The 11,426-nt window shown below is 38.1% G+C and overlaps 1 protein-coding gene across 1 annotated transcript; it reads left to right on the top strand.

Annotated features, from left to right (window-relative positions):
* The first annotated feature begins 4,806 nt into the window (after positions 1 to 4,806).
* On the top strand, positions 4,807 to 6,369 carry LOC144437437 (uncharacterized). Its single transcript, XM_078126378.1, has one exon. The coding sequence runs from the start codon at positions 4,807 to 4,809 to the stop codon at positions 6,367 to 6,369; it is 1,563 nt and encodes a 520-aa protein (XP_077982504.1).
* The last annotated feature ends 5,057 nt before the right edge of the window (positions 6,370 to 11,426 follow it).

Below are 11,426 nucleotides of genomic sequence, written 5' to 3'. Positions count from 1 at the left end.
CATCTTTGCATTTATGCACATGTATGTTATATTATTTATTCTGTCTGCCATTTATTCTATAAATAGTTTCCCTTTTATCATTATATTTGCCTCTTAAGGGAACATTTTCCGATGTTAGACAATAAAGTATTAAAAATAAAATACTCAATGCATTTTAACAAATCACTTTTACATTATATGTTCCTTTCAAGATAAACATCACTCGAATTTCTCTGCATTTGAGTATTATGAAGAGACAACGACATCTTACAAAATCTGTTTCTCCTCTGTCCGATCTCCTACTAGGCATGCAGCAATTACACGATCTCGCATACTAGCTGGAGTTTCCTCTTTTAGAAACTAAACACATCACGTCGTTACTGTTACCACATACAGGACTAGTCTGAATGACCAGCCGGTGGTTCTAACCTGTGAGCGAAGTCGAAGGCATAAATTGTAACGATACTGTATAGAAACTAGGCTGATACAGGGCTGGTAGTTTAAGATTTACACTTGTAAAAAATGTTACAAAACACACTACAGGCATAAAATGAACTGTCCACACTTCAGTCCCCGGCAATAGATCACTTTATTTACATTTCCACAATAATTAACGCAACAAAAATGGCAGGAAAATGGATCTATTTTAAGAATTCCCTTTCGATATATAAACTCGTAAAAAGGTGTAAATAAACCCGGCACAAAAACTAACAACACTTAGTTTATATTTTCTAGCTTTTTGCTACAAAACAATTTCCAAACAGAATTCCAAAACAAACAAATAAATATTGAACGTGGTAAAATAAACAAATGTCATTTAATGACGTCATAACTGTCTACTGCAATGTTTCATCACCCCATATTATCCTATTGAAACATATTCCCAGTCATAATTTATAAAACTAACTGACAGATTGAAATTTATTTCCGATTAGGGCATTGTTGTTTGATTACTACTCGTAATTTGAGTCTTTCTGCACAAAGCGAGTCTGTCATTCAAATAAGATATAAGAATTCATATGGGTTCATTGTATTTTGCATCTCAAATAGAATAAATGTGGGTTGAAAGACAGGTATTATAAATGTAAACCTGTATTGCGAGTGCACCTAGTGAATGTTCACCAAATAGGTCTGCTAACTCCGGTGTGTAATCTTAAATAATCGTCTTTGACGGGAAGTAAACAAAAATATTACAATATATGATTGTAATTTGAAATGTCATGGATGGTGCCGTAAAAGAGGCTGTGGTTTACGACGATGTATTTTGCTAACACAATATAGAGAAGATGCTGAGTGCATGGTCTGTTTTAAACTTTCCAAAATCGGTACTGTCACGTGACCCCTACGCCACAATGTTTTTCCCATCGTCCACTGAAATAGGCTTTGGTCAACATTTCGGGTACTTCACTACAATGTGTGTAGCGCCTCGCTATGTCACAACAAACAGACATACACACTTGAATATTACAAGTAACATAATGAGTGGACGGATGGAACCTGATACCATGTACAATTGAACAGTTTCATCTGGGATGATTTCCCAAATCTTTAGCATGGTTTAATGAGTTTTAAAAACAAAATCCATTTGGCAGACGTAATGGATACGCCAGTCCGTGTTGAACCCTTAAGAAACTGTAATTCACTTGTTGACAGCTGACGCCGATCCAGATCTGTTCACATGAACTAGAGTGGTAGTTTTTAGTCATACAAACATTCTGAAGGTGTTGACTGATATAAATATATTTAATACCGTACCAGCATCTCGAAGGCAAAAATCACACTGTATATGTGGGTATGATATCTGGAATTTTAATTATTTCCCATGCCATGAGTATTTCACATTGCTTGATATATGATTGCTTGTATAGAGCAAACAAACATACACGCAAGCAAGCAAGCAACAAATACGCTCATTTAAAGGCAGACAGACAGACAGACAGACAGACAGACAGACAGACAGACAGACAGACAGACAGACAGACAGACAGAATAAAATATCCAGATATACAGCAATAATTGTTCTGCTCACAACGCGGTTTTCTCCCAGTTGTTGTTATAGACTGATCAGCAATTTTACTCTCTGTACACAGTGGGTATGTCAACAGACAGACAGACAAACGGACATCCATTAAGTGACAAACATAAAGGCGGGCAGATAGACAGACAGACAGACAGACAGACAGACAGACAGACAGACAGACAGACAGACAGACAGACAGACAGACAGACAATCATCTATAGCTGGTGTAACAGTTTCGGTACAAAAGAGCTACAATTTTATCACGTGATGCAGAAGTAGGATACAAGAAGAAAGGAAGGTAAATCGCAATTTCTTCTCTCTTTTTTTCGGGGGGGGGGTATGTATGTATGTATGTATTGTGTATGTATGTATGTATGTATGTATGTATGTATGTATTGTGTATGTATGTATGTATGTATGTATGTATGTATGTATGTATTGTGTATGTATGTATGTATGTATGTATGTATGTATTGTGTATGTATGTATGTATGTATGTATGTATGTGTGTGTGTATGTATGTATGTATGTATGTATGTATGTATGTATGTATGTATGTATGTATGTATGTATGTATGTACGTATTATGTATGTATGTATATATGTATGTATGTATGTTTGTATGTATGTATGTATGTATGTATGTATGTATGTATGTATGTATGTATGTATGTATGTATGTATGTATGTATGTATGTATGTATTATTGGGTACTTATAAAATATTTACAAACAAATGTTGACAGCAGTTTATATGTATAATATAATTATATTAATGTATCACGGCTTTCAAACAAAACGAACAGCCTTCTGACAAATGCTTTAGTTATTCTAAAAATTCCGTCCAATTCGAGTGGTTGAAAATTGCGACCATTCTACTCAGCAATTTTAAGAAGTTATGCGTGGTATTGATATCGAAACCATTGAGATACCTCCAGACAAAGAAGCCGGGTGAATACTTGTAGAAATATCAGTAGGTTGGTGTTCAATTGGCTTGGGCCCGGGGGTCGTTAATATGGTATTTATATCATGTCATACAAATATTACTAACGCTAACTGCCACCATGGTCTTGCTTTCGATCTTCAAACTAGCAGATTATTAGAATTGTTCGATTATGGATGTGAATTTATTGAGTATTCACAATAATGAAATTAATTGAATACATTATCCAAATGATTGACGTTGCCAGTTAGCATTGTAATATGGCGGATTAGCCAAACATTGCAAATGACTACATCATACCTACAGAATAAGCTGAGATGTTATGCAAATAATGCTTTAACATGTCACCAAAAATAAAATTTTGACTCTTTGCTCATGTTTATCTAAATTGTTTCAATTATTTTTGGCGCGAAAATATGACCAATGTGTTCATACGGGAGACATGACTTGAACTTCTGTTCACGCAGACGATAATAATGCAAACTCTTGCTCCCTTTCGACGGTACAGAAATTAACAGGAACATTTGCAGTTCTAGTGATGTGTGGAATGGTATGGACGAAAAATCCATTTCCGGTTATAGATAAGAAATTGCGGTTTTACTAAGACATGGCATTAAATTTAAAGGCAAATACAATTCTGCTATAAATCTATCGACAGATATTGATTTTACTGGCATTTACCAGAAAGTACACCAAGTCAATTGGCCAATGCAAATACCCTAGGTTTACACGTCGATTTGTATATCCGTAATGCGATCATTTATCTTTCGATACATTGGATAAAATGATTTGAACAAAGTTTTGAACTTGAAGCGAAACAAAGAAAGTAGCAAACAAATCTGGCAGCTTGTTAAAGCTACCTTATGTCGGTTGTTATGGCCGACTAGCATGGGAAACAACACACTTAAACCTAGAGCAACAAACTAAAGAACCATGCAGTACACACCTATTGAAATGCAGCGGCGCGATTTATCGCTCTCAAGGACGTAGAGACTACATCGCTAGCCTTGGAATGGTGCCTTTTTTCAAAAATCAGCGCTGGTGACTACAATCTTGGAAGTTTGTTTACCGGTCGGAGGTATACAACATCGGCGTCACTTAACGAGGATCGCTGAGACAGCGACAGTAATCGTAGCGACAAACGAAGACTTGTCTAGCGCCCTCACGATCTGATCCGTGACGGAAAGAGGCTGTGGCTGTGTACCTTGGCCTCGTTTTGAAGTTCGTGTTTAATAATCACACGAGGGTCAGTATACACTGCCGTCAATCTTAACACGAATTGTACAGAGTTTTGACAAATCTGGACCAACAGCCAATCGTCTTCCTTGATACCCGATATGCGTCATTTTTCACACAATACATTTGTTTACCAAAATGGGTGGTCAGTTTCTCTTCAGAAAAATTCAAAATAAACACTTTTGAAAGCGGCTTGGGTGGGCTGTTTTAATTGGTGTTGCCATTTTATAAACAAACTTTGGCCGATGGTGCACGATGATTGGTGGAGAGGTGCCGGACACGTGTAAATGTGTCGTAATGGACCGCTGTAAGAATAGTGGGTGGGCAATGCCATAAAGGACTATTTGCTCAATGTTGCATTTATACACTCATGCGATAGCCCACCTAACCCTAAATACAACAACATTCAACAACTTTAAAACAAAGTGGCGTACATGTCTCAAGAATAACAGAGACTCCCCGTTTCCCTTAAGAGCCAGTGTGGCGTTAGTACGGGCTCCATAACTGGCACTGTGCGGTAGGGTAAGAACACTGATTCCACACGCTGTGAGCAGGACAGGTGTTACTTCACGACTCACCAACATTCAGTTAGAGTTACCTGAACTACAAATCACTGCTGTCGACTAGTCATGGCTTCCTTAACGAATCTCTACCCAGGCAATTACACATCACTTCCCACGGGACATTTAAGCTATCTATCACATCATCATGGCTGTTACTTCACCCATGCTGCGAGAGACGATGCCTACAACCCGCTGACTTTGAACGTCTTAGAGAGGAGGGAGCAACCACAGAAACCGCCATATTCCTATATCGCATTGATTGCCATGGCAATCAGAAGCGCACCTGATCAGAAAATCACACTCAATGGCATTTATCAATTTATCATGGACAGGTTTCCATATTACCATGACAACAAGCAAGGTTGGCAGAATTCGATTCGCCATAATCTCAGTTTGAACGACTGCTTTGTCAAGATGCCTCGTGAGAAGGGAAAACCTGGTAAAGGAAACTACTGGACACTTGCTGCTGATTCTGAAGAGATGTTCGAAAATGGTAACTTTCGACGTCGCAAACGGCGACCAAAGTCACATATCAAAATTGGTGAAAAAGACGACAAAAAACAAAACGTGAACAGTTGTGACAAGAAGTCTGAGCAGGTGAGAAGAGATGACACTTCAGAAGATGATAATTTAATTGATGAGGTGGAAGATGGGGAAGAGGAAGAGGTTGAGGAGGAGGAGGAGGAAGAGGAGGACGACTGTAACTTTGACAACAAAACACAATCCAATATCACGAGGGACAAGGACAATATAAATGAACCTTCTCAACGAAATCATAATACTGAGAATCAAACGCCGGTGATTTACGAAAATGAGAATTTCGAACCATTGATGGCTTCAGTTAGTCCCACCGAAGACTTCGCGTCAGATTACGACGTCGACACTTTTTCCGAAGATGAAAATGCATCGAATTCTACGGTTCATCAGTCGTTTGTTACAAATGAAAAAGGAAAGAGCGACGGTGAAGAAGCCCATGAGATGACGATGAACAAACGAGATATCTCATCAATATCTCGATGTGTTCAAATCGGCAACTCGAACCACACAAGACATGAAAGCAGGAACAGTGCGTTTACGATCGAAAACATCATAAAACCGGACAAGAAAGAACGAACACCTGCAATAATGCAACAAGAACGTTCCTTTGAGAGCGTACCCCCATGTGGTCGGGCTCTAAACACACCACTGAAAACAGACGAAGAGAATGAGTGCTACGGCAGACGTGGACAATTCTATGCTCAAAATAGTTGTGAAAAATTGATGAAACTTGCAAGTTTAGCAGACAGAATTAACCCCACTCAGAGGGACACCCTCAGGGCTAACCCGGCGTTTGAAATAGGGGGAGTCTACACCCAGGAATTGAGGAACTCTGCACACTATTCGCAATATCATTCTACTTCGGCATCACATTCTCCCATCCCGTACTCTAGCGGTCTGAACAGCTCTTATCACCATTTCATACCCGTCAGATACTCCCCCTACCCATCATTTCAATATTATATCCCCCAATACCAACAATCCGCCGGTCTGCCGTCGACCGCCGTCTCGTTCCCGTATGGAGTGAAGCCGTGGGCACTGAGTGAAAGGCCAAGCAGTTTGAAAGATGGTCGACTCCCCTGTTTACTGTAGTCAAATTTTATTATGTTTATAACAGAACTTGAACCAGATTTAGTGACTTTTATGAACGGTGGACATTTTCTGTATGGATATGCACATAGAATGGTGTTTGTATTTGAAACGAGTTTGTATTTTATCAAAGTGTTCTGTATGTAATCACCGAACAACCTCATAGTATACCACACGGGTTTATAATTCATGTTCGTATATTGTTTATCTCGATATAGCATTATATCACGGTTTTTGTCTTTTTGCATCTATCTGTCAAAAAATGTAACCTGACATTTCAAGGAAACCCTTCGTTATCAGTCATTTAAATTATATAAAAAGTGACATACATTACGGAAAAGATTCCTGTACGACTAAAAAACACGTTATCTGTGAATCTGTAAATAAGTTGGTGTTTTTATCTGGCAGGTCTCAGTCATAGACATGTTTTGGTAATTACTGTCAAGGAGTTGGTGTAAAATAGCCAGTAACATGTGTAATGCAACTCACTACTCCCCTGGTTGGAGATATATTGCTGCGATTCCACTTTGTACAACATTGGGAAACTGACATTTACGTGTGTTGCATGCCTGGAATTTTTTGTAGAAAACCCAAAGTGTATTTTTCCCCCCGAAAAGGGACATTAAGAATTAGCCATGGCATGTATGTCTTCAAAAAGAATATATGAAATATATTTCCATGGGAGTTTTCTTTCCAATTTGAAACGAAATGAACATATTGATTTTGTTTTCAGGAACTTATTAATTTTGTTTGCCGAACTTAAAACAAATTAAATTCACAAGGTAATTTTTACTCTTACGAATAAATTGGAGTTAATGTCAAGTATTTACAGGCACTTATCGTGATGGATTCTGATTATGTTTGATAAAGTCTTTTAAAAAGAAAACTAGAAGTTATTCCGAAGAAAAAATAATTCAGAAATTTCAAATGAAAAGGACCGGGCAATTTTTTAACGACAGAATTAGAAATTATAAATGAAATTGATCAAGAAAATAAGTCATCAGAAACTTGAAATAGATAAGACTATGTGAAATTGAAATGGATCATGTAGGAACCTGAAAATAATATTTTCAAGTTGAGAATTATGCAGACTATACAAAAGTCATTGGAAAGAAAGTTTAGCTGGAATGGGCCATTCTCAGTCGTAAGCAGAAATCTAACATCGATTTTATTTCAAGATTATATTGAACTATTGGTTGTGAAATGCGACATCTTGGATCGTAACCGATGAGACATCTTTTTGTATCCAGAAACTTTGAAATTGACAATATAATGTTGTGCCTAGAAATCAGAAATGAAATGGATGGGATACTTAGTACTATAGAGAGTCAGAGAATGAAATGAACAAGGGGTTGATGAACTCAGACATGAGAAACGCCTTTCTCCGTCTATATATCTTCTCTCGAGACCTTAATGGCAAAGAAGTTTTAGGTTAGTTTATTTCAGTGACATTTGTGTATTTGGACTATTCCAAACCATTCGCCGCCAGATGAGTGTGTTTAACCGTGTGTGGTATTCAGTCACAGATTGATTTCCTTTGTGAAACTTTTACAAAATATTGTACATTTTTGAACGGTATATTTTTAAACATGATTCTTGAAAGAAATGAAGGGTTTTGCTGTGATTTATGTATGTCTAAGGTTGCGTGTGCACCCGTGTGGCGTGTTGACAATGATTTCCTTTAACCCATTTTAAAGCCATTAATAGTAATACCCACACGCTAGTAAATGTACACTCTTTACTTTTTCCAATAGCTTTATAGGAGATATCGCTGAGGCGGTCGGAACGTGTCGATTTCAGTCAATTTCACTCAAAATATGAACGGTGTGATTCATACCTGTGATGGTTTTGAAATGTACACGTAGAATGATGGACACGATACCTGGTCGACTTTGATGCGATTTGAAACAGGTATATCGCAGTTTTATTAAGAGGAAAGATTACTGTGGGAAACTTCAGAGTTTAGCTTGTTGAGACAGAGTGCGAGCGACTGCCCGTTTTGAAATTGATGAGGTTACGTTTCAGTCGCAGTACAATTTGCTGTGAACGGACACCGCTTATCATTAATAGTGATTTACCGTGGTGTTTTCTTTTCCCTTGCAACAAAATCCGGTTTGTTTAATTTTGAATCGCCCCGGTTGTTTAGGTTTCATAATGGCAAGAAATGATTGTATTGTGAGAGCTAGACATTCATAAATGATCCCGGGCGGACTAAACAATACATGTTGTAAACTTTTGCCTTTTCAGTAAATAGCTATTTAATGAAACCAACGAGTCAACAATATTGTTCCCCTAGCCAACGTTTAAAGAAAACCTGAAAAATAAAAACAAACAGACTGTCGATAACCAATAAACGTATTTGGTATTACTGGTTAGTTTATTAGTTCCTTCAACAAACGAGTTCCAATTGTTGGTGCTATTGTCCAATGTAGGCTTTTAGGCGGACAGTATTTTAAGGGGTTATTTAAACAACACCGGTAGCTCTGAATACTTGGTTGCAGTTGACGGGCGTTAGGGAAAACATTATTAGGCAGTTGCTTTTGTTGAGGCGAATTCCACCATTGAAAAGGGGACGTTCTGCTTCGGGGGAAAATCATCCGGGAGAATGCTCTCGTACAACACTGGCTATTCAGCTGAAGTGGCCAGGTAAAATGGTACACAAGTACGGCTTGTTTGACTAGGAGACAGAGTTTACTTAAGTTGCAACATCCCAAGTTTTTTCATTCTTTTTTTCCCCTTTAAGTTTTGAATGTGGAGGTTGAATTGTATAGCCGAGCTAACAAAATGCACGGGTCAACTCTAGATGCCAAGCAGAATGTTTACGAAAGCCGCTGAAGGTAACCAAACACCTTCTATGGGAACCGGCGACGGAGTGTGAAGGTGTCGGCAGAGAGAAGGTTTCCGTGGGAACTTAAGATTTGGTAGTCACGGTACAACGATACAGTCTACATAGCTAACCCTGTGACGAGGACGGTAGCTCACTTTTAACAAGTTTCTGTTTTGTTTCAAAGCATTTCGCAATCACGTGTCAATTGAATTTAATCGTTTTGTCAACATTACTGTGACAAATATAAACAAATATAATTAACACGGTGACACAATAGCGGACTCGAACAGAGAAGTACCTGTTCATCATTACCGCAGAACTAAACTAAACCCCACCGTTCTCCGATTGGTCCTAGAAACAAAAGAAAGGGTATACCGACAAAAAGAATGGTGATACAATTTCGATAACTGAAAGCATTATTCCATTATTTATAGATAAGTATCGAATGAAACAGTCTCATCTGGGCCGTCGTATTCACCAACTGGTGTTTTCTTTCATTCGTTAAAGAATTCGCGTTGTTTTTCCAAAACGTCTCGAGTACCAGTGTACACACGTTCAAAGGGCTTGACTGCTCCATTCTTCAACAAAATGGGCAAGTAAACATAGACTATAACGGTTTTATTGGCCGTTCGACAAAGCTGGAGTAGTTTTACAAACTGTTATACAGCAAACACAGCTCTGGGTACAAGTGGACCTATTGTTCAACAGCTTGAACTTTGAACATCATGAAGGGGATAAAACTTTTTCTTACAGAGCGATTGATATCTCCCAGCGATATTTTACATTCGATTACATAATTAGCCTTACGGTAAATATTCATGATAATATGTTAATTTGAATTCTAATTTGAATAATGTAAAACTACAGACTTCAGGTGTTTGAGAATAATTATATCGTTTAAACATTCACCATCATCTTTTGGCGCGAAAGCCCATCGTGTACTAAGTGAGAATGTACATTTCTACTGATGATCACTGTGATGCAACTCTACTATATGTGTTTAATATAGTAAACCTACACATTACACTTCTGATAGCCTCGGAATATACAGAGGAAAGGCAAAACCGTATTCTAAAATGACAATCTCATTGTTAGGGTGATGGGTATCCGTACACAGAGATGGGGGAGGTCAGAGAGATGGAGACGGAGAGAGTATAGAGAAAGAGATCAAATACACAGTCTGTTTCAAATGCCAAACACAGAAATGTACATACAATGTATAAATTTATGAGGGGGCATTACTGTTAAAGCTGTCGGATTAACGTTAGCACATGGACGAACCCCCCTAGGGCTACATCAAACCTGTATAATCTCGACTATACATGTTTAGTCCTCGCTATAAATATTTAGGGCTTTGCGGGTGACTTGTACAAGCATAAATACAATCACAAATAAATCTTTCATCATCATCATCATCCCACTTCTAAAGTAAATTTTAGTTTTTTATGATTTAATCCGACATAAAAGAGTAAATGAAGAACAAACTGTCGATGGTCCATAAACATCAAAGGTGTTGTACTAACATATAATCGATCTAGATAAACTTTTCACGCAAATATTTATGTGGATTCGGATGTAATAAATTAATGTGTTGAGAAAAGAATCGGTGGTGGTGGTGGTGGTGGTGGTGGTGGTGGTGGTGGTGGTGGTGGTGGTGGTGGTGGTGGTGGTGGTGGTGGTGGTGGTGGTGGTGGTGGTGATGATGATGGTGCTGGTGGTGGTGATGGTGGTGGTGGGGTGCTGCTGGTAGTGGTGTTGGTGGTGGTGGGGTGCTGCTGATAGTGGTGTTGATGGTGGTGCTGGTGGTGAATTGGAAAAGTAGAAGAAAAGGAGAAGGAACCGGATGAGAGGAAGAAATGAAAAGAGCAAAGATAAAAGTTTATAAGGAACTTGATGGTTGATTATACAGAAAATGGGTCAAATAGATAACATTGATAGATTACATCCACAAAGAATGAATAAAGAGACATCGAGACAGTTTACACATCAAATTCACATTTTCTCTAAACCTACGTGTAACTTAGACGGTAGTATTGGTCATATGACAGGTAAAGACCATGGCTGATTCTCGTCACTTTGGTCGTTTACTAATCAGCAATACATGATTATATAAACACAGAGACTTACCCTATTTCTCATTCCAACAGAGAGATTGTATGTATGTATGTATGTATGTATGTATGTATGTATGTATGTATGTATGTATGTATGTATGTATGTATGTATGTATGTA

Source organism: Glandiceps talaboti, chromosome 7 (genome assembly GCF_964340395.1).
Source record: "Glandiceps talaboti chromosome 7, keGlaTala1.1, whole genome shotgun sequence".
NCBI classification, from domain to species: Eukaryota; Metazoa; Hemichordata; class Enteropneusta; family Spengelidae; genus Glandiceps; species Glandiceps talaboti.
This window is presented reverse-complemented; position numbering and strand designations above follow the sequence as displayed.

Coding starts and splice junctions, on each gene's coding strand:
- LOC144437437 (XM_078126378.1), top strand. CDS start 4,807: ATGGCTTCCTTAACGAATCTCTACCCAGGCAATTACACATCACTTCCC.